Source organism: Pagrus major, chromosome 17, assembly GCF_040436345.1.
Source record: "Pagrus major chromosome 17, Pma_NU_1.0".
Classification (NCBI taxonomy): domain Eukaryota; kingdom Metazoa; phylum Chordata; class Actinopteri; order Spariformes; family Sparidae; genus Pagrus; species Pagrus major.
The window spans coordinates 14,366,484-14,390,769 of NC_133231.1; the positions used below are offsets into that span (position 1 = coordinate 14,366,484).

The following is a 24,286-nucleotide window of genomic DNA, read 5'->3' on the forward strand; positions in this document are numbered from 1 at the left end:
TCAGCTTCCCCAGAGGCCTGTGGATGTAGTCTGTGCAGTGATACAATTATAATTTCATCCCGACTCAATTAAATGTATATTTTAAATAGTGAAACTCACTCCTTTTGCTTTTGCTTGGAACTGAATCTTTTTGCTACACCGCGAAGCCTTGTTGTGCCTTTGAAACACTCCAAAAGGTTAAATACTACACTTTTCTTTCGAGGGCACAATGGACACCTTTCGCTTGCCACTCTTTTGTCATGTCTAGTCTGAAATTACAAACAAGGTTTCCTGTTGTTCAACCTCCTCCCCCGGGGATAACAGTGTAACTCTGTAGCAATCTACTATGCCAGGACTCTACAATGTCCCTCCATCGTGGCCTGTGTGGAGGCGCTGCTTTTCTGCAGCACAGATTGAGTTCAAGCCCCCAGACTCAAAGCAACGATTCAGACCATCTCTTTATATTTTTTTCTCTGAAATGAGGAGTCTGCGTGATTGACAGGGTGTTAATAGTAAATGGATCAGAGCAGCGATGTTGTCTGTTCAGAGTAAAAAGGAACCACACGCTGTACTGTATACATCCAGACAGCCAAAACACACCTACTCTTTGGCCTTCAGCATGTGCTCATAATTCATTCCTCTTCTGCAGGTAAAGAGGGGCATTTGATAATAATAGTTGTGTGCAGAGGTGAGAAGCCACATGAATCCATTTTCAATGTGGTTAGCATTTGGATTTTTATAAGACAGCATTGACTGTCAGAAGCAATCCTCAGTCTATGACTCTGAATTTTTATATTCAACAGTGTGAGCAAAGGATGCTAAGTCCTTATGTTTAGTGTACACCACTGTGATTAGCCATTAATCTACTTGGGATATTATTAACATAATTATAACGTCGGCTAACAGGAAACAGTTGTTACACACTGAATGACTTGTGAGGATGTGTGCCACAAAGAGTCTTTAGTACATAATGCTTGTATTAAACCTGAATCATACTGTGTGATATATATGTGGGTATGTGTTCTTTATATTAGATTAATCAATACATTATTTTCTTGATGAAAAGGGACAACAACAAGTTCATAAGATATAATATAGTTGTAATAAGTAATGTAATAAGTTGTTTTATTTTCAAAAAACCTGAGGATAACTTTCACCATCATCACCAGTGTATCCTGTAATGTATTAATTGTTGCTATTTCCCTGATGTGCAGTGAATTCAAATTCGAAATACTAAATGTTCAAGAAGGGATACCTAAATTTAATTTTCAGTATCATTATGTAGATTTGTAAAAGGCCAAAATAAGCAAACAACATTTTAGTTCGGTAACAAAGTCTGCATTTAAGGCAGCATAAGTAAGAGACCTCACAGGAGACCTCTGCTGTATACATTATATGAATGCAACAGTCTGCAGTGCAAGTCTGAGCATCCAAGTGCACGTCAGTGCTCGTGTCGAGTGGAAACAGTTCACACCAAATTTGCACCCGGCAGACCGGATGTGTGACTGACAAAAATCACAAGTTAATGGGATAAATTAATCTGGAAATGTTTCAGAATCTACAGTATGTGTGAAAGCAGTTTAAGATTACACTCTAAAAAAAACCATCAACATCATGAAAGAATTGCGCCCGCCAGTACTTCGCCCTGAGGAGAAAACTGGTGCTGTCACGCCTCACAGCAAGATTTATCGGCATCTCTGCGAGAGGGTGTATGATTCCCTCACACCTCTCTCCTGACTCAGGGGTCATTGACAGTGACTTATGCGAGAGGAGACAGAAGTGTCAGAGGGAAAATATGTGTGTCAGCTCACATCAGGTCTTTTCTGCTCCCCTGGAACCCGATCACATCTGAAACAGTTAGAAATCCCTGACCGTGATGCTATGATACCTCCAGAACCTGAAGAGCTACTTCAATACATTTTTTTATGGTATGTAAGAGCTCAACATCTACTGAAAATGATATACTGTGTATATACAGAAAATACATTTTATTGACATTTTCTTCATTTTGAAAATAGATGTGGACAATCAAATACTGTCCGTCAAATGTCTAAATAGTAACTGTATGATTAAGTGCTCTGCAAGTTTATAAAAACTCAAAATGCATTTTATGTTTTTCTCAGGCAATGATCAACAGCTCTGACCTCAGAAGCCAGTACTACTGTGTATAAGTATCATCAGTCGAGCGTTCGCTAGGCGCCCCTCCTACTGCTACACCTGTCATCTTTTCCATTGTGGCACAGCACATAATTTAGCTTTCAGTCATAATAGTAGCACTACTACCACTCAAAATTCAAATTCACTGAAATGAACACTGCAACGAGAAGCTGTAGCTAGTGGACCAAGCTAATGTTAGCTCCATGAGTTGGTTTAAAATCTCCAGGTGATTTTTCCTCCACCTGACTTGTTCCTGTAAGCTATAAAAGACTTGATGGCTGCATAAATGATATCATACTGAGGCGAAAAAGGTCAGAATTCTCATAAGATATACACAGACAAAGAACAAGAAAGAACATGTTTCCTAAATTGCAGTTTGCTGCAGCCTTTGTATTATTTCAAGAGAAAGATTACTAACCCATGTGTTTGCCATATATAACATTGGGTAATGGGTTTGCCAAGAGTTGCTTGAGTATAAACGTCCTCAAATCCAATAGAGCAAGAGCTGCTAACACCTTTAGCAGCCTTTATTCTGGTACAGCAGCATCCAGGCTACCAGCTCCGACACAGCGGGAAAAGTACGCAGTCATCGTGCTATTGTAAACCACTAACATAACCTGTTAACTCACAATATAATGTGGTTAGTGAGCGAAAATGCTCCTTGACCTCTGAAGTAATGCTGGATTAGCTCAATGCAGTTATTAAAGTAAGCCTAAGCTTGTTAACTGAACATGCTAATGTTTGTAGCTCATGTTTTTGGTTTTAACAACACTAAAAATGAAGGCTTTTGATGGAGTGTGTTGCCTTTGTGTTCCTGACAGACGGACCCACCATGTTGCTCTGCTTGTAGTGTGACTGGATTGTTTTAAAATGGGGTTTAGCAGTCACATTAGCATTTTCCGAGCATAAATTCTGAAGAAATATGAGAACTTGTCTCTGTACAGTGCAAACATATTTCAAGACTTTGGAGCTACATCTCTCTCACAGTATTGGCATATCCATTTTTTGTTTACACCACCTGTGTGAAAAATTATTGCTGCATACAGACATATATCTACTTTACCACTTTGTCCGCTCGTTTACACATTAAACGTGGTTGCGCTAACCTTGTAGCATTGACCACTGGCTGCAGTAGAGCTCTGCAGTGCATCTTAAATGCCACATCTATACCTGTGTGGGAATTCCATTATTGCAAAGCTTTTGTCGTTGGCACTGCACAGCATGATAACCTGTTGGTGCTGACAAAAGGAAATGGTGGGGAACAATGTTCACAGAAAACATGACTCACATCAGGAGGGGGTAGATTAACTGACAACTGAAGCTGGCGTGCCGTGTACTGCTTTTGCGAAAAATGCAAAAGATTACCTTAACACGAGTTTGTCACATTTTACATATTTATATTCGCTGCCCTAACAACCCTGTTAACAACAACAGCAATAATAGGCGTCAGATAATGTCATCTTTCAAATTCTCAGTCTGTCTTGTTCTAGTACAATGTGAAGCACACACACAACATTTCTAGCCCATCACTGTGGTCCCCTATAAATGCATCCAGCGCAGGAGAACTACCCAGACACCAGGCCAGAGATAAATCCTACTCATTTCCTGTGTTGACAGTCTGAGGCTGCTTCCTTGACTTGGTAAAATTAACGGTCCAGAACGTTATTTTCCTATCCAATATGCTGCCATCAATCATCCTGTGTGCCTTCATCACTTTCAAAAATTATGTGTCACTGTTTTCTACAAAGGCAAAGCAACAAATTTAGTCACAAGGCAAAGGAGTGATGATAAACGCAGAAGTTTGAGGGTGAAATGTGAAAAGGGAGAAATAAAACTCCTGGATGAGTTTGAATTCCTGCCCGTACCGGAATAAGGATGTACTGCACAGCAATCAGCTCTGCGTAGTTAAAGGTGCACTACGTAAGAACTGGCATCTGTCAAATTCATACTCCAAAAACAAATAGGGAGCAGCATATCACCAGGGTAACCGCTAACTGCTACCGACTGTAGCTGCCCTTAGTTGCTTGATAGCCCAGTTAGCCATGCAGATAGCGGCTCAGACTGGGGGTGTTAGGGTTCACACCGCTAGCACAGGGGCTTTGGATCGGGACGAGACGGGGATGGCTGGTAAGCATGCTAACTTCATATCTCTGAAACACAATATGTAGGAATCATAATGCCAAAACTGCTATTCATTCACATTCTGTTAATAAATGTAGTTAATTTTTTCAACTAAATTCTCACATATTGCCCCTTTAAGATGCTTTATGTAAGAATTGTAGTTAAAAAAAACGTGTTAAAAATTCCAGAGAAAATGAAGACATAACAGTCAACATTATATCAAACACATCTATGTTCATGTTGCAGAGAAATCTATTGAAGTTAGCATGCTACCCAGCTAGCCTTAAGCCATTTTGTACCTCAAGAAGTGATAGAAAACACCATTAACACTCCCCTGGTGAGGGGCTCATGGTCCAGGCAGAGTCAGCTGACACGCTAGCTAGCTGCACGGTTAACTGCACTTACTAGCTAACTGCAGCCACAATTAACAGTATTTAGCAGCTATGTATGAGTTCGACAGGTGGCCAGTTCTTACATATTGCACCTTTAATGAGAGTGTCAGGATGGTAGGGCAAGCACACTCACACCTGCATCTTTATTGATCAACTGACATAAGTAACTGAAAGAAGTGTGAAATCACTGCAGCTGAAAATATTCTGTAACCACTGAGAAAAAAACAAAATGTTGACCTCACGAAACTGATTAAGTACTTGTAAAGAGAGCGCTATTCATACATCATCTGTTATATAAAGTGCCACAGGCGAAGTATTAATAGTTTTGAAAAACAGAATCTTGGCAAAAGACTCCAAAAGCTGTTCATCTCTCAAAAGACAAGCATAAAACTCAAATGGAATTTATTTTTTTGGTTTAAGGCAAACATGGCAGACACCAGCATGCACATTTTATAAGCTTGATTCTACATAATTTATTTTTAATGCGATATGAGAGTTAAAACAGTTCTGTATGTGAAATGTTAGCCTGAGCTGCATTTTTTAGAGACTGAATCTGCATTCGAGGCACTAAAAGTGGTTTGATTTGTGTTTTATCACAGAATAACAACTAGCCTCGTGTACCTTGATAGACAGAGGAGAAGGTATATCATAACTGGTGACTGTGACTACTCCTGCGTGAAGTATGGAGTTTCATTGCAGAGCGGGAAATTGCAAGTGCCAGGGAACAGAAGTGAATGACATCAAGGAGGATGGTATGGTAAGGGAGCATGTAAAGCGCATCCTCATTTCACTTCGAGGCTGATGCTCCTTCACTCCCTGATCACAGAACAGCAAGGGCTGATGGGAGAGCGGCAGGGTGGGGGAATGTGATTTGAGGGCATCAAGAAGCGGAACTGACAGAGACGGATTCACTGTGGCCCAAGCATGGAATTGCTTTTCCTTTCCCCTGGAACTGAGCTGGAAGTGCCTGCGGCTGCAAACAATCTCTAAGCAGCAGCTTTCACAAAGCCCAAGAGCCAGAACCATGAAAGCTCAGAGGCAGGTGAAGAAAACGCTGAACTATTTAGAACAAGAGAAATCAGGTGGTGAAGAATAACTAAAAGTCAGCCCAGGTCCTCAAAACTGTTGCATCGACAGAAAAATGCTAATCTTACCATCCTGTATGTCTTTTCTTATATATTAGCTGCATGTAGCATGCATGTGTTACACACACACCACCATGTCTATGGGTGTGTGAGCACCACAGACGCTTTGTGTGTGTTGTTGAGTTGCACAGCTAACTAATTAGGCAGGTGTTACAGGGCTCCACGATGAACAATTATGAAGACAAGGGAGTGTTTCGCTCTCTCAGTTTGACTCACGGATGGAGGTGCACTATTTAATTTACACCTTAACCTGAGAGAAGGTCCTCGTGGAGTTGAGAAATAAACGAAATAAAAGTCGTGCCAGGTTTATTTGGAGCAGTGGATATTTCATATCCGAGCTACAGTGGCCGCTATCAACACCATTATAAAGGTCGTAAATTAACACTCCATCAATGCACTCCACGCCACAATGAGCCACAAGAAAGATGCGACAATGAAAAACATCATTAGAACATTTATGCATTAGCAGAGAAAATACAGATTAATCTCATTTGAATTCAATGTGACAAATAGCTTAGCTCCTAATGGCCCAAACTCTTGGGGTTAACATTTGTTCCAAGGAGATCAGAAAAGAGCCCCTGTTGTTTCACCTCTAATGGTGCATGTCTTTGAGGAGATGAGGCATTGTCAGGCTGAGATCCTTGTCCTCGTACAACCCGCTGTTCTCATTCTACTTGTTTTTTTCCACACGCTGAAAGCATGCAATCTCCCACGTCCGGCCGCAGATGTTGTCAACATGTCTGACGAGGTAAAAGCAGGTTGAGGTAACCAGTCGGCGTATTGAGCCCCGGACAGTCTAAACCACTGAAACTGTCAGAGACTTTCCGCCCTGCCAGGCAGCAGAAGCTCCACAGTGGGGCTGCGGACAGGCATTCATGTGCGAGAGACACACAGAGAGCATTATCCTGTGTCCCTGTTGTCGATTCAGTGTGTTTGTGTAGAGTGAGCCCTCCTCGTTTGTCTGTGTGCATTTAATCTGCCTCTGAAGCAGCCCCATTGGTGAGGGCTATTACAGCCAGCTGACAAGAGCAGAACTGAAACGGAGATAAACAACAGAGATGACCTAGAACATACATTCGCAGACATGTTGCTGGGACAGTGGATGTCCTCCATCCACTGACCTGGCGACATTTTCTTTCATGAAAAATCTACTGAGAAAGGACAAGAGAAGAAGAAAAGCTGCCATCAGGGAGCAAAGATAAGAGGATCACGTAACTGGCTATTCTCCCATCCATAATGCAAGCATGCATTTGGCCCTTCGTGGTAATTATAATCCATTGTTGCCACTTTAGAGACACATGTCAAGCTCAATGCAATATGCAACACGGTTCAATTTTCCTATTTTTCCTACTCATTCCAGTGGATTAACATCAAACTGGCTGTTAGGGATGCCACAGTGCATCACTGGACTCTTTAAATAACAATGCTTAAGCACAGAGTCGAAGTCCAGTTACTGTTCACACCTAGGAGAGTGTGACTTTCCTTGTCTCTTTCTGTGAGTGCACTCTGATATTTCCCTCTCTCTCTATCGCTTCTGCCTCTTCAGACACTCGACAATCACGGTTATAAGTGAAGCAGCAAAAGACACAACACAAAACAGATTTCTATTACGCTGCCAATAGGACTAATTTGTGCCATATTGCTGATGCAATGTCGTGCTCTACATTGCTGTTGAAGTCTAATGTGACGCAGTGACAGGTGCAAAGCACGCTGGCTCTAACAGTATGTAGTGTGAAGGTGGCCTCCGCTGAGGATGCTGTGATAGACACAACAACATCAAAAGCATGTCTCCGCAAAGCATGCCGTGACCCCGTCACCCCGGTCACACGGCAGAGCAGACAGCTGACGAGAGGCCAGGCGAGATGTCCACTCGGCAAACACTCCAGCAGCTGTCAGAGACTCCCACTTCCAACGGTCTTCTCGCCTGACACAGAACAGGTGAACGGCAGTGACAGAAAAGAAAAGGACAAAGGGGCTAAAAAGTGAGGAGGGAGCTGGCATGATAAAGAGGAAGAAGATGTTTACAAAAGAGGAAAACAGATGCAGATGGTGAGGAGATGGAAAAAAATACGTAAGGGAAACGGCAAGAGCAAGAGTGAAATTGATAAAAGCCTGTGAAGGGAAAAAGGTAGCGAGACAGTCAAATGTAGGGAAAACAAGGCCATGAATTATTCTGTTGTTATCCTGTCTGACAGCAGTCTCCAAAGACTTTCTCTTTTTTTTTTGCGAGAAGGTATTCTTCCAGTACAGACGAGCAGCCCGACCTGTGGAATGAAATATTAAAGAGTTCATATCTGCATGCGTGTAGATCCGAGGGCCCGGCCTACATGACACGACAGCATAATCCCCGGTGCTCTGTGGTCCAGGCACATTCTTAAATGGAAAAGCCATGGAGAGAGATGAAGAGAAACTGCTATTTCCTCCCTCTAATTAGGTTTGAAGGTTGTGAAAGCTCAGAACATGACACTGACAGTTGCTCTCTCCAGGCAAGAGACAAGACTCTTAAACCCAGAGACCAATTTGTAGCCAAGTCAGTCAGTCTCGCTGTCTCGCTGACCTGCAGGAGGAGGGGTGGAAGTAAAGCCAGGATGTCACACAGGTGTTCAAGGTCAAATTTCATGAAATGAGCAGATGCATAAATGAAACTTAAATAAGAATAAAATGCAAAATGCCTACATAAATCAATGTAAAACAAAGTATTATGTCAGTAAGAAATATTCCCTTGGTTTATCTATAAGCTTGACATTTTGGAAATGTGCTAATTCACTTACGTATGACGCTACAGGCAGCAGCTAGTTAGTGTAACTTATATGAAAGACCTGAAAAAGTCTATCATTGCATTTTTGATGTGTATTTTGAGGTATTACATTAGAAAAGGTTGCTATATCAACAGCAAAATTTAAAAAACGTCCTCAATTTCACAAAAAAAATGTACGCTCGCTTGATATAATCAGTCTTTAGTTAGTGACACCTACAAACAGAAGTCTATTTGAAGTAGCTTGCTGAAACTACAGCAACTACATTTTCTTTTTTTATTTGGAGTCATCTTTCCGCAAGTACAATATTCACATTCATTTTAACTCTTCTTGGCTTCCACTAAGTCTAACTAACTCCTGGCTCTTTAGCTGGTACACACTCCACTATGTTCACCAGCTTGTCTCTAACCTTGTTTTTGTGCCATTTGGTTCCAGGCAGGAAGTGTACGGTGGGTTTTTTAAGTTTGTTTTTTCTTTGTCTTTGTTTTTTTTGTGCTGGGAACAGCTGCCTGCTGCTAGAAATGAGGTTGATGAGAGCAGTGAGACTGAGCCAAAACAGAGAAGTTGCGAGCCGGAAAACCAATACTGAACAGCACTCACACGCTCTGTAGAACTGCGGGGAGCTGAAGGATTAGGTGATAATTCTCCACGGGTTTGTTTGTACAAGCAAACCCCTTCACATACAGTACAAGTACTCTTGAATCCAATGACAAATATCTAAAAATATTTATTTTTTAAAACATTTGCCACAGCCTTTGATTGAGTCCTTTTTGGCAATGTGTACCAGGGCTTGGATAGCTGCATCTGTTAGCCATCTTCCGGAGGAGCGCCTCCCTCGATCCAGGTGCAGCGCAGATCAAATTCAGTAATTTGCCCCCAAAAAAACAAAAACAAATGAGAGAGATTGCAGCAGGCATATTATTATTGTGAGACTTATTCTCCACAGACTGAGGTGCTAAACGATATGACGACATTGTAAATGACACTACGCTGGTGTGAAATACCAAGTGTCGAGAAGGAGTAGTGTTGCGGGCCACGTTTTCATTGAGGATGCACAGAACTGTTTTCTGAACTAGCACAACATTACTCAACCATGGCAGAAGGGAGATAGGCTGCAGCTACAGGGCTGCATGAACCGGAGGACGCAGGGCTCCAGGGATGTCAGGGGGAGGGGACTGGGGTTACAGCATTCTGCACTCGGGGATGTCTGGTGTGGATGAGAGATGAGGGAGTGGAGAACGACTGATGTTCTCCCCGAGGTTAATGTAGTACTATCAGTTGCACAACTGTCCTCCCGTGGCTGCATCTATTTCAGCAAGCGCTGGAGGAGAAAAGGGAATAGAGAGGGAGAGAATGAGGAGGATAAAGACAGGTGGGAGGAGGGTAAGAGAGGTGGAAGAGAAGGGTAAACAGAGACTTAGAGAGAAAGAACCGGGAAAGAAAGACGCAAGGTCTTTGCTTTGTTGCTTTCAAGTGCCTTGAACGTTAATAGCTAGAGTGCTGTCTTTGTATTAATGATAGAAAAGCACACAACTCAAGTTGTGTGCTCGCTTCACATACAAAGGCAGAAATCATGTCTCATCAGTCTCAACTGTGGACATGTAGTTATCCACTTGACACAACATCTACAGCTTAAAAGAAATAATTAGAATTTAGTTTTATTTGAATAGATATCGTTTAAGATCAGTGTGCAGTAGCTGCTTTGTGCCTGGATGATTTTGACAGGTTTAATAAAGCAATAAAAAGGAAATATACACTTTATCGATTGGATTCTCAGTGTTCCCTTACTACCCTGAGAGGAAATCAAAAAGACTTCTGCTCTCGTTGAAGTTTGTCAAGGATCACAATGAAGTATGATTGATGTTTGTCGTCGCTTGTGGCCCCATTTTTCTGCTCTAAATAAACCGAAGGATAAATCCAGTTGCTAAGCCAGTCCCTCAAAGGGCTGACCTTTTGATAAGCCCATCTCTCAAATTTATGGCAGCTTGGAGATGCTTTACTGCCACAACCTAGAAATGGCTCATGTTGACGCAAGATCATTTACAAGCCTATACTCTCAGAACCCTCAAGGCTCAACATCTCTATATGTGTACTAACAACCAGAGATTATCCTTGAGGCAAAATAACTTCAGCCTCTGCTTCACCTGAGATTGTATTGTCAGCGAGTGAGTGGTGACAAAGACAGCTTTGGTGTGTAAAACCTTGACATTTCAGTGCTATAACTTCCAAAACTTTATTCTTTGCTTTCCCTGGATTTCACAGCTCCCCTCTGCCCCGTTTTATTTTACAGTGGCCATTCTATGTTGACCATTTTAGCTTCCCCCCTACTGGCGAAATTCAACTGCTGAATTCAAGGCCACAAACGATACAGGTCAAAGCTTTCTAACGGAAGCGAACTGCTGTGGGGCTTCGTCACAGCAAAAGGTAAGTGTGATAAAGAGGAAAGGGACGGTTGAGTCACTCATGTGTCCTTTGATTCTGGTTATCTGTTTCAGGCTTCTTGTTTGCCTGAGCGGTCTGGGCTGGAACCATCAGCGGTACCCTCCATTCGCCTCGTTCATGTGAACCATGACTTTCACTGAACGGAGAGCACGCTGCTGAGATAAGGGCTCCAGTCAGACCGACTGTGGCAGCGGAGCCAGAGAGAAAACATGGTGGACGGAGCCATCTGGCCAGCTCTTCTCCGTCCTCGCTCTGCTGAGCACAAAGCTGGAGCCACCTGTCTTGTCTGCTGCACTATCCAGCAGAAGTTGAGTACCACCAGGATCGTGAGACAAGATAATGTGTGTGTATGTGTTCACATTTTACCGTGTGCTGTCTTATAGGAAAAAATCCACAGGCAGGGGAGAAGAATTTCTCCTGAGAGAGCAGCAGTCTGTTTACAAGTCTGTTTTGTTTCTAAGAAATCATATGATACATTGATCCACTTCCCTGCTCTTCTCTAAAAGCTTCTAAACACTATTTCCATGCCATGTTAAAGGATATGCATCTTCTCTTTATACTTATTGACTGAGGCTAAAGGCAAGGTCATTCGCAAAAGCTTTTGTGACAATATTCTCCCAGAGAATATTGGATTTTATCTGCATCTAATAGCGAAGCATTTGGCATGAAAGGAGCAACATTTAACATTTAGTAAGATACACCACTTTGCTTTGAGGCATCATATTCTGCCAAGGGTACAACCTTCCAGGAGCTTTTCAGCCTGTATCATGTCTCTGTAGCTATTAGGCAACAAGTGAGCACAGCTTTATCCCATCAGATATGCTTTAACTCAACTCATTTACAAAAATGTACGTATGATGAAAAACATTGTATAAAACTACTTTTGTTAACTGAGGTCAAATCCATAACAAGTGCATGAAATGAGCCGAGAAGTTTTAAAAAGTAAGCTACATAGCTTGTGGATAAATGGTTTAAAGGGTTAGAGAGGAGAGGCTATGACATTTTTAAAATAATTAGCCAAAAGTAGTGGATAATTAGTTTACATAATAATGACTAGATTAGGCCTAAAAGGAAAAATAGTTTGTATTTGATAGTATTTGATAAAATGTCAAAATACTAAGCTAAAAGCAGCGGCTAACTTGTCAATAAATAGTTAATGGAAATGGATGAATTGCTAAAATAGTTAGCAAAATGTAATGGATAATTAGTTAATAATTATCTATAGTTAATAGATTAACAGAAGAAATTGTTAGAAGCAATGGATAACTTCTAAAAATTGTTAGCGAAAACCTAACGGATAACCATTAGACCTAAATAAATACATTGTTAAGTTGACAGTTAGCTTAAAGAAATGGATAAATGGTCAAAATAGTTAGCTCAAAGTGATGGATGCCTTATAGGAACCACTATTTCAGAGCAGTTGTCAGCCATATCTCCCTCTCCCTCCTCCATCGGCTGACACTGCTAGCTGTCGACCCTCACTGCCGTTTTACAGAAAATACACATGAGAGTATATCTTGTGCGAGACTCACCGGGGAGATTGGGGAGAGGCCGACATCCATCGAGCCTGTCAGCAGAGGAATATAAGACAGGAAGCCCGGAGAGAAAAGACAAAACTCAGTTGGATCTTGGCCTGGTGATAAGTTACCTTGCACACGGCAGTCATTACACCACCAGAATTAAATGATAAGATTCCAATTACCTGCTAATTTAAACCACCGGTCAAATATGAGTCGTAAAGGATGATGGAGCCGGCCGCTAAGGATTTCATGTTGTAATAGCTTTCTGCAGGTGAAAAAGTAAATTGAGAAAATCTTGCAGGTATTAAATGGGGTGGTATAAATGACCTGCCTTCATAGAAATCTCCTGATCTATGTCATGTTCAATCTATAATGCCTTTTTGCTCCTTCTCACTGGCATGTCAAATGAAGAATCTCATTTGAAGAACACTCTCCCTTTACCATGTCTGAAAGTTTGTTTGTAATCCCCGAACAACCTAAAGGTGAACCCATATGGCCTACATTGTCCTCCACCCAACAGTAGGGGGTCTTGTACTCTAATTAATACGGCATGTCCCTCTGCTAAACACTGGATCCGTTTGCAGGACTGCTGCATTATTCAACATAGCCGTGGGTGAGAGAGGAAGTCTGCGGTCTGGAGTCACCTTTCTCTGGGCAGAGCAGCAAAGCGAGAGGGATGGAGAGGGATGAGAGGGAGAAATGAAAGTGATGGAGGAGGAATTGAGGATTGGGGAGGTGAGTGGAGGGGACAGAAGGAGGCTGGGGGGGGGGTGAAAAAGGGAAAGAAATAAGGTGAGAGATTAAAAAGAGGGGAGAGATCAAATGGTCGATGTGGTTCAAGGCGAAGGGAACTGTTAAAAGAACACATCCGTATGAGAAACCGCAGGAGGGTCAGGGGCTTATAGACAGGAAGTCCATGTCCGGCTGACAGTTCCCTGCTTCTGCTGACAAACCAATTATAAAACCACACACATTTTTCCAGCTGGGTATGCATTTTCGACAGAGCATCCAATGATAAGTTGACAACGACACATCTCTTTTTTTTTTCCCCTTGTTCTTTTATTGTTGATAGCTGTTATTTCATCAGAACAAAACCCCTTTCCTCACCCCAAAATACATCCGTCGTCTCCATCCCTCTCATTAAATACACACCTCGCCCCCCACAAATACAATGGTCAAAAACACAGTAGTCATGTACCATTGGTTCATACAGAGACACACAAGTGAAATCAACGGTACTCTCGGGGCAGGTGTCGCCGCGCAGAGAGCACTCATAATAAAAAGCTTTGGAATGGTAAAAGTACAATGCACTCGCACAGTCGTGGCTGTTGAGGAACACTGAAAGCGGCTGAAATAAATGATCAGGATATTCTGAAATGAACTAAATGAAATGCGAAGCAGACGATGGATTCATACATGCTTTGACGGACATGTTTAACGCTGGAATGAACACTCAGGGAGACTCGGTTGTTAAAAGTTCTGGCAATAAACTCACAAAAATGGTCATTTACAGCACATTCACCTTCGTGGTTATTTAGTGGTTACGTACTGTACGTCTTTACTCTCAGCAAACATATAGCATATTATTCACATAGTATTCACAGAACATAATATACATCTGTATGTACACAGTCCTTCCACCTTCCAGAAAAAGTGTCCAGGCACTTCCTCCAGTGATCTGGCGTCAGATCACTGACTGTCTGTAGCTACCTCATTACTTCATCCTCATTAAAAAACAAGCTGCTCTATCAGTGAACCTGTGGGAGTCTGGTGATGTTGGTGTACTGTTAAAGATTCCTCACGTATATTCTGGCCCTCCCACCTCAACCAGACTGTGAGCTGCAAACTAACAGCAGTAGAGTTCGCCTAGCTGCCATTTCTCAGTTTTCTGCGGGCCTCAAGGTGTCTCTCCTTGTTTATTAGGGCAGGTCCTGGAGTGATACCTCGACTGCCCCTCTTGAAAACCTGCACTTAGGAGGAGATGTGGTGGAGCATAACATATTTTAAAGGGTAATGATGCAGTGTAGAGTTGATATTTTCTTGGGCCTGGGGAAAAAAAAGGAAAAAAAAGAGAAAACAATAGAAAAAAAGAGAGGATTGCTTCCTGTCTCTGTGTTTGGGTCTTTTAGAGGATTTTTCAAAAGCTGACTCAGATCGATTATGTGCAACACACATGCCAACCTGCCTGAGCTTCTTCCATTGATTCAGGCATTAACACAGTTCCAGTGGTCTCCGGGCATCGGCCCAGTATAGATGAAAAACAATGGATTCTGTTTGTCCATCAAGTCAGTGATAGCTAAACAGCAGGGTCTGTGGCCAACTGATTCTCCCTTTCCTCCTGTTTAAAGCTGCACTATGTAGTTTTGGGGAAGAAATTTTAATCAGAAGAGAAAGATCTTAAATAAATGAACTCTCTTTGTTTTCATGACTGAATAGACAAACTGACCTTAAAGGACAATACAATTTCATACTGTTTCACTTTGTTTATATGTGGCGGACCCTGCCACCTTTCGAGCTTCAGACAGTGTTCTGGGGGCCTTATTTACCTCTGTGAACTGCTTGTTTATCCAGTTATGTATAGAGTTTGTATAATAACGTCATTAATATTGTAAATATTACAATTCTGACTTTGAATTTCCTCTCCAAATCTACGTAGTGCCCCTTTAAAATATTTATTTCAAGATCCTCCACCAATGTGAACCTATATGTTCAGTGGTGAGCAGTGACGAAATGTGGCATTTTTTTCCCCCTCTGCACAATGTTAATGCCCCTTTTTATTTATATTTATTTATTTATTTGACACCACTAGGAACAACAGTTAATATCCATTTCAAAATTGTGGAAATGAACCCCCTACCTGAAAGGGTTTTATGATAAAATCCAAACTGGCTTAGCTTGCTTCGACGGTTCACAGTACAACCAAATGCCTCAGACAACAGAATAATAGACTCAAACCTGTAACGCAGCACTGCTTTAGACACCACAGCATTAATGAAACATCACTTTTCACACCACCACTATGGCATGTCAGTACATTTCTTACAGTTTCCCCCCCCCTGCTCCGTTTTCCTTCCCTCTGGGTATAAAATACAAACAATCACTTTGGAGCGAGAGCATTAGCTGATGCAGTACATACTGTATGTTTGTAGGCATATATCAAGATGAAGCAGTAGAACAAAGTAAAGAGAGGATTCAAGTCAGTCAATGGGATTGGCACTGTGACAATAATGAGACAGGAATCTCCCACGGTGGCACCAGGCCCAGTGCTGTGGTCCCTGGGAACGCCCACCTGTAGCACACATGGTAATCCAGCACAAACATTATGGCAAAATACAACACGTTGCACTACTGTACAGTTTCTGCATTGATACAGTTGAGCACTGGGCTGGTCTATCCTAATGCTTCAGGTCTCTTTTGTGTACCAGTATGACAAACCTTTGAGATTCATTCAGTGTTCTGAATAAATCTGTCCTATCATCAGAGAATAAGGCAGTTTATGGTATGGTAGATAAGTCATGCCACAACCACAGTGGACTGCTGTTGTATGTAGCTCTTAAGAGAGAAGAAAATGCCTCCACTTTGAGATAATTCTGCTGTTACTCTGGAAATCTCATCCAGCCCCCTTGCTGTTTGAATGAAACGATGAAACACAGCCAAGGTGACCTTCCTTCAGAACAGACAGGTCCATTTTGTAGCTCAGATATTGTTTTGCTGCTACAGAAACCCTTGAGCACAAAAGAGCCTTAGTCCAGAGGCAAAGAGGACCGAGAAAAGCACAAAAAATATCAAAAGAGATAAACATCACCAACAAGGAGGAAATCACAGCTGTACATTAAAGGTTAAAAGTTAGAACCATGACCAGGTTTTCTTTTTCCTCTCCTTTCTTTGCAGTCCGTTCAATGCCAAGTCCACAGGTCCAAACATTAAAGTAGAGGGCTCACTAGGTGGCCTTAAAATCGAATCTCCAGCGCATTGGATCCCGCCGCTCTGGTAAACATTTAGTTGCTATCTATCATCAAAGCAGTCCAAGTACTCCAGGACAAGGTCATAGCAGAATCGATACTGGTCCTGGAGAAAAATACAATATTCTTAAATTAAAAAGTGAGATCAGGAGAATAATAACAGAAAATGTCTTGCATCTTCCAAACACACTGCTTTATTTATTCACAGACTGTCTTACCAAGGACTCCACCATGTTGGGTTTGCAGTTGCGTAGAGTTTTGACAGCATAGAAGATGTCCACCATGTTCTGGTACTGGATCATCTCAAGGAGAATGTTGCAGGCACAGAAGGTCCCGCTGCGACCACCACCGTTACTGCAGAGGAAAAGATGTGTTTTAGTGAACATCTTCAGTAGATGCCTTTTCTTTTTTAGTTCATTTACAATCAGGTTTTATCCTTTTATGTTGACTTTAGCCGTGCTGGCAGCGTGGCTCGAGTGATGGCTGTCGGTCAGTCAGCCAAAACCACTTGTGTACAGACATGTGAAAAATCCTGACATATATTCAGTTGACTGCCATAATATATTTGTACAGACATTCATGGTTCCCAGAAGATGAATCCCTCTGACTTTGGTGACCCCCTGATAATTCCTTAAGTGCCACCATGAGGTTGACATTTTGTTTTTTAATCAATTGTGATGACTTGAATGACCCCCAACATCAGTGTTAGCAGTTAGCTTAGAGTAAGGCTCGACCGATAAAGCTTTTTCAGGGCCGATACCGATTATTAGAAATCACAGAGACCAATGTGATATTTGGAGCTGTTCTTAAGTACAATTTTGAGGCATTTTATTTTGAGTTTTTCCTTTTTCTGCTACTTTATACTTCCTCTCCAATACATTTATTTGATATATTTAGTTACTAGTTACTTTGCAGATTCATATTATTTTATTGTTTATAGGCTAATAATTGTGACTTATTACCCATCAGATATCGGGCATTATGTGAGAGGATGTTGTATCAGAGGCAAAGTAGCACTTTTTAAAATTAGTTTATTTTATCGGCAATCTGATAGAAATCAGATAATCAGAAAAACGTTGAATATCGGCTATCGGATAATCGGCCAGGTCGATAGTCGGTCTATCCCTAGTTTACAGCGCAGCATTTAATAAACTTTAATAAACTCGTCTTGTTTATTAAATGTTTTTTATTCGTAATTTGTGCACTTCAAAATGTTTTTTAGCATCATTTCATATTTTTGGACACAACTGTATTTCTCGACAGCGGTGTAAAAGTTGTGTCAGAGGACAAAATCTGTAAAGCCGCTGATAAACTTCCATCCTCCACCGCCAAAATTGTCCGGCAGTCCATTGCATCCATTTAGCAATTGAGGTGGTTAATCTGTCACAGGTTTACTCAGTCTGTGTCTGTTTGAGTGTGGCTTGGCGAGACATTTTTTTTCACGTAGCATTAGGGGCTGTAATACGTCTGACCTCCAAGCTCACTGCGAAGTGCTTTACTTTGAGATGATATTTCAGCCAACTAAAGGACTTTCAAGTACTCCAGTAGTGCAAAAAACGTCCTCACCACAGAGGTGTGAACGGTGTTTATATGAACATCTCCATCCGGATGTAGATTCTCTATTCACTGTCATGTGCCTCCATCATGTTTACAAAGCTACTGTGCATGGTTGCATGTTGAATGACGCATAGGGTCAAGTGGCATTAAAGCGTGTGATTAATCTACATTCATTTTTTTGACACGTTTCTGTATAATCAATTTAAATTAACATTTTATTTAGACAGCGTTAGTTTCGAATGTATTAATACGTTTGCCCTGTTACGACCTTGACTGGGAGCATGATGCAATCCCGATCCTGTCATAAAGCATGGACAGCAGAGTGCACTGCATACGTACAGTAAATTTCAATATATACTAGTATATCTCTGTCTCCGATGGGAGTAAGCCTAATATGTTTAACATGGTCTAGGAGACAACAATAAGGTATAAGCAGTGCAGAATATGTGTAATCTGATAACCCTGTTTTTGTCTTCATGCTACCTAATGAAAAACAGACATCTGATCCAGTTGATACAGCGTGCGCACGCAATATCTAGATACAAAAATAGCGACATGGGAAAAGCTGTAAGGGAAGAAAATTGAGCAATAACAGCACAGTGTGGCATTTCTTCGGAAATATTGTCCTGGTCATCATAAATGAAAGGCAATATCAATAAACTAGTGGAGGACAATCCACTTCCTCTCTCCTGAGACAGACGCAGGGAAGGTGGGCACCGAGAGCCTCCGCAGCGTATACAAGCAATATTAAGGTAATCAATCGTCGTCAGTGCTTTGGCAGTTTGGATTTACTGTAGTGAGAACCATCGCATTCTGTATTAAGCCATAATTGATTTGATCTCCATAATCTCTTTCCTGGTTGTCGTGGGTAACACTGTGTGACAGCGCTGAGTGATGTGCTTTTGGATGGGGGCGGTAGGGATGAACGTGTGATGGGTTGGCAATGAGTTGGACGGAGCCATTCATATTCATCAGCGGGCGTGCGCTCTGAGGGCTTAGGACAACAGAGGAGCGTATACACTGCACGCTGCACTACAGCCTGGCACAGCACATTACACCGCAATTTGATTTTCTACATTACAGAACGCTACCATGGAAAATAGTTTGCACTGCATCTTATTGCGTCAAAACCAGGCAAAACACCATGAAGACGAGACATGACAAGTCTCCCCATGATTTACTATGTTTTGAACAGACAGGTTTTCATGATACTCCACTCTGTGAATAAGCTTTTGGTTTGAAATGCCACTCTTCAACAGCACCAATTCACTAAGACCTTTTCAGAAGGAGATTGAATGCGGCTCCGCCTCGTCTCCTTTTCTATTCATTTACAGTACACGATGCGTGTTGCTAACAGATTACTCACAGGCAGTGGACAACAGTGCGTCCTTCCCCACACTCCCTCTGCCACTTGTGCACTTGCGCCAGCAGGTTGAGGAAAGCCTTCTTGGAGTCGGGAACATCTCGATACGCCGACCAGCGCAGGAACTGGAACTGACACACCACCAGCTGGCCCTCTTGGAGCTTCGGATGCAACAGAAAAACATTAAACACATGCAGTCTGATCGTACTGTACTGTAGTGTGTGGGTGAGCATGTGCGTGCTCTTGTGTGATACATTTTTCTGCGCGTGCCAGTTAACACCCGTGTTTGAGTACTCCCCCGGCAGTGTGCTGGCACTCTCAGCTGTGCTCACTCAGCAGACTGACTTTGAGATATATGGGTTTGCAGGTGTAAGTGGGGCCCGCGCTGTGTGTAAGAGAGGTCCCTGTGTGTTCATAACCTTGTGCTGTAGAATCTCACCTAATACTTAAGGACCAGTGGAGAACTGTAAGTCATGCAAATTGGGCTGGCAAAGACACCAACGATGCAAGGAGGAATTGGCTCAGCGGAGGTGGGATTTACACAATGTACTTTTTTCCTTACTGCTCTCACACCCAGACATACATATGCTTACAATGCACTTCCTTTGACTTTTACTCCCTCCCCTTGTATATCATTGTCACGCATAGGAAACGCACACACTAATTCACTGAGAAAGGGCCAGAGAGAGAGGGAGAGGTGTGTGTTATTTCTGTGTGATTTGATTCCTCTCATGCCGGGTTAAGTTGCCCTCTCCTTGACAGTGGTGTGCACCAAGTAGAAAAAAAGGTGCCGGAGGTAGAGAGGGGAATGACAAGGGCAGTCTACAGGGGAGGGGAGGATGCCAATCAAGAAAAGGAAGTTCTGGGTGCTGCCTGTCGCGCTGTTTCTAATGGCGGCGGGGAAACGACTTGCATGCAGATTCCTTTAATAATTGGTTGACAGAGATCCTGAGCGGAATGCATGCATGTGCTTATGCAAATTCCCCGTGCTAAAACCATACCTGCGCACACACACAATCAACATGACGAGGCGTGTGAAGTCAAAATGATTCATACATATGCACACAAAAAGTTGAGGAAAAAGCCCACGCTTACATCCCCTGTGCTCCCTCTACCATGACATGTTTCATGAGGTCTTCCTAATTCTCCACATGCCAGGTGCTTTTTTTTTTTTATGTCTGTGACAAGGTTTGTGAACGTATCCAAAGTGAGTCTGCTTTGCAAGCCTGAAAAACAGGATCCTGCAACTGAAAATATGGCATGCATTATGATGATGAAAGGGAGGGGACCCTCTTTAGTATGCCAACGGGCGCCTAAGAGTGGGAAGACGCCTATCTAGATAATGACAAGAAGAAATTGAAAAAGGGAGAGACTGACCTTTGTTGCATGCATGTCAATGGTTTTCTCTTGCATGTTTTTCCATAGACAGTTCTTATTATATGTATGACTCTCATGAGAACACTGGTGGCTCCGGTTGAATTTTATGGACTGCTGAACATCAAAACAAGTTCCTTTGTAATATGTATGATACAGCCTATGAATACGTTTCTTCCTGATCTGTCGTTGTGCTCCGTACAAATCTCCAGGCTACACTTTACAGTGTATTTATTTTAGAGTGTATTTATTTGACAACCTCCTCCGACCCATGAGAAATGCTGTTGTGTATGTGTGAGAAAGCAATATAGACAGATAACGACACAGAGGCACACACTGTGAAGGTTGAAAGGATAAGTTCACCCAAAACTGAAAATTCAGTCATTATCTATTCAACCTCAACTTCTGTAGTTCGCAAAAGATTTCTGGAGATTCACAACAAATCAGCATTCTCCTAAACAACAGGAGTAAACGGGGACTTGTTTTAAAACGTTAAAAAAATAATAATAATAAAACAACTGAAAAAACAACTCTTCATCACGGCACAATCAAAGTCACCGGAAGCCATGAGATCTCAAATTGGATATGTTTTTGATGACTGAATTTAAATTTTTCGATGGACTTGAGGTAATAATACAAACTCAGAAAATATTTCTTCCATGACTGAATCAACAAGGAAAATAAGGTCCCCAGAACACTTTCAAGCTAGAAAGGTGGCAGGGTCCGCCAAATATAAACAAAGTAAAACAGTGTTAAATTGTGTTGTTCTTTAAGGTCAGTTTGTTTATTCAGTTGAATCAGTCATGAAAACGAAGAGAGTTTGTTTATTTACTTTGTTTAGACATAAAAAAAATCAGTCAATGAAGATCATTCACTTCTGACTAAAATTTCTTCGCCAAAACTACGTAGTGCACCTTTAAGCCTTTGAGTTTGCGCACATACTGCACAAGAAGTTTCACAGTTAACAGTTTTCAAATCATCGCTTGAAGGTTTCAGGTACGCAGTATTTTTTACAGCTGAGTATGTAGAAGTCTGACTTTGAGGACTTGTGTTGGTTTTTTAGATGCACATTACAGCTGGCAGCTCGAAATGTACTGTAGGTAAAATGTCACATCTGAATTTACCAGCAAGCTACCAACAGCTAATGCATTTCTAATTAGTTTCAAGTTATCATTTGTGAAATACCACTGAGTGGAACAACATGTTCTGTGCTGGCTTTTTTTGGAAACGCAATGACTCACCCTTGTTACGTTCTTGACCCGAAACAGACGCGTAATGACATCCTCGTCTGCTGACATGGACAGAAACTCCACTTCCATGGGCCCGTACTGCTGTAAACCAGGCTCCGGCCAGTACTGCACACACGGCTACATGTGGAGGGGAGATCAGAGAGAGAGAGGGGGGGGTTGTTTATCAGCGATTTAATGTGGCACATACAGTACTCACGTAATCTTCAGTAGCTGTGGCCAAAAAACTGCCTTTGCTCTTGCTTTGGATTATCAAAGCAAAAGAAACTTTAAAAAGTTGAAATGATGAAATTAAGCAAGTGTGCGTGTATGTATGTGTGTGTGTGTGTGTGTGTGTGTGTGTGTGTGTGTGTATGTGTGTGTGTGTGTGTGTGTGTGTGTGTGTGTGTGTGTGTGTGTGTGTGTGTGTTGCAGTGGGGGGTCTGCGTACAGGCTGTAATTAAAAGAACAGAATACAGCTGAAGACACGCAGCCACACAAGTATAACACTATAACAGGGATGACACAAGTGGTGTTAGCGTGTGCCGACAGAGAACTGGAGGCCTTACGCTTCCAAACTGGTGTTAATAAGGGGAGAGAAGCAGCGTGGGGTGGGAGAGATGTAATGTGCTTTGAGAGATTGCAACAATAGGGAGACAGACTACTCCAGTGCCACGATTGAACTCTATAACAGAGTTCATAACAAGATCTCGCAATGAACAACTTAAAGTGGCGATAACTCAATTTTCAGGCGAGACCGAGAAGGAACTGCATCGCACTGGAAGAAACGGGATGAAAAAACATTTAAAGGCAGTGGATGAAAAGTGGAATTGAACAGGGCTACCTACAATTTCTTTTCTGCTTTTTTTCTTTATTACCAGACTACACAGGGTGGTACAAAGAAAGGCCAGCTCGGAAACCTCACATTTCATGAGCACATCAAACTCCATTCAAGATTGAAAACTCATTGACATTGTTCTACACTTAGAGAGCCGGCCAAGGTCTTTTGGATCATATTAGTGGTGTACTGATTTTGATGAAAATCTTCTGAAAGGATACTCAGTGAAATACTGTGCAGGTGGTGCATGGAGGCAGACAGAATAATATAGGGACCAGTAGTGCCACTGCTACTACCGATACTCAATACATAATTATTTCTCCACCAGAGGGTCATTATTCAAGAAAAATGTTAAGGAGTGATTTTACAATATTCTGAAGGTAGACCTTGCACCAAACACATTCACAATTTAGAGAAAGCACCTGCTTTCCAAGGATGTGATACAATGCAATACATGTTTCACACAGTTAATTTTTAAACTTGGACTCTGCAACGCTTGTAAATCTTGCATTTATGCCCAAAAAACTAAATCTAGGTTCTGTATAAGCCATTATCTCCAACGTCTCTGCGTTGGTGATTTTCTCGTTATTTATACAGATATTAATTATAGAGGTGTGAATACAAGGTAATATAGGATTATGAATAGGTACTTGAGAAAGCCATGGTAACAGTTTGTAATGATATGTTGATGAAAGCTGGTGTTATCTAATGCTCTGTGCTGGAAAGTCTAATCTCTGCGGAAGAGGATAAGTGTTAGATGTTTGTTTTTTTCACAATTCTGACTTTTTTCTCAAAACTACGATTCTGATTTTAATCTCAGAATTCTCAGAAAAAAAAAGTCACACCCATCTTTTTCCCTATTTTCCATGTTGTCCTTCGGCTTCATTATAAGACGGCATAACATTTCTAATTTCTTTCCATCACTATCTCGATGATATCGAGTCATACCTGTCCCAGCACTGCTGAATTATTCAACAGCGTTGTCAACTCCGCACAACTGTTTATCTGCAATTAAGGACTGGATGTCTGCCAAAGTCTTCAGCTTAAGTCCAACAAAGAGAAGATCTTAATTATTGGCTGAACACGTCTGTAGTGAAGTTGTGCCAGCTTTTGGCTCTTTGACAGAGAATGTTGTTCCTTCTGCTCAAAAATGAGGAGTTATATTTGATCAGAGCCTGAGCTCCCTTATCCCCATATTACAACTGTGTGCTTATTAAGTTCTGTTTCTACCACCTGAGAATTATCTGAAGAATTAAATAATTCCTTTCTTTAAGACACTCGCACTATTTTACACGCTAACATTTCATTCACGCTTCATTATGTAATGACCCATTCATCTGTCTTAACTGTAGAACTTCAGGACGGCTCGATTTCCTGAACGGTTAGGTACCAAAATCCTGACAAAAACTATGAGATATAATTAGATTTCTGTGCCCACACTTAGAATAGACTTT

The 24,286-nt window shown here is 41.7% G+C and overlaps 1 protein-coding gene across 1 annotated transcript in view; it reads right to left on the reverse strand.

The window, feature by feature from the left end:
• Window positions 1-13,620: 13,620 nt before the first annotated feature.
• ptprub (protein tyrosine phosphatase receptor type Ub) overlaps window positions 13,621-24,286 on the reverse strand; it is a 174,350-nt gene continuing 163,684 nt past the window's right edge. The window contains exons 26-29 of the mRNA XM_073486118.1: window positions 22,010-22,135; window positions 19,398-19,555; window positions 16,693-16,828; window positions 13,621-16,580 (exon numbers count right to left, since the gene is read on the reverse strand). Coding sequence (XP_073342219.1) covers window positions 16,518-16,580; window positions 16,693-16,828; window positions 19,398-19,555; window positions 22,010-22,135 — 483 coding nt within the window. The 3' untranslated portion in view covers window positions 13,621-16,517. The remainder of the gene's footprint in view (window positions 16,581-16,692; window positions 16,829-19,397; window positions 19,556-22,009; window positions 22,136-24,286) is intronic.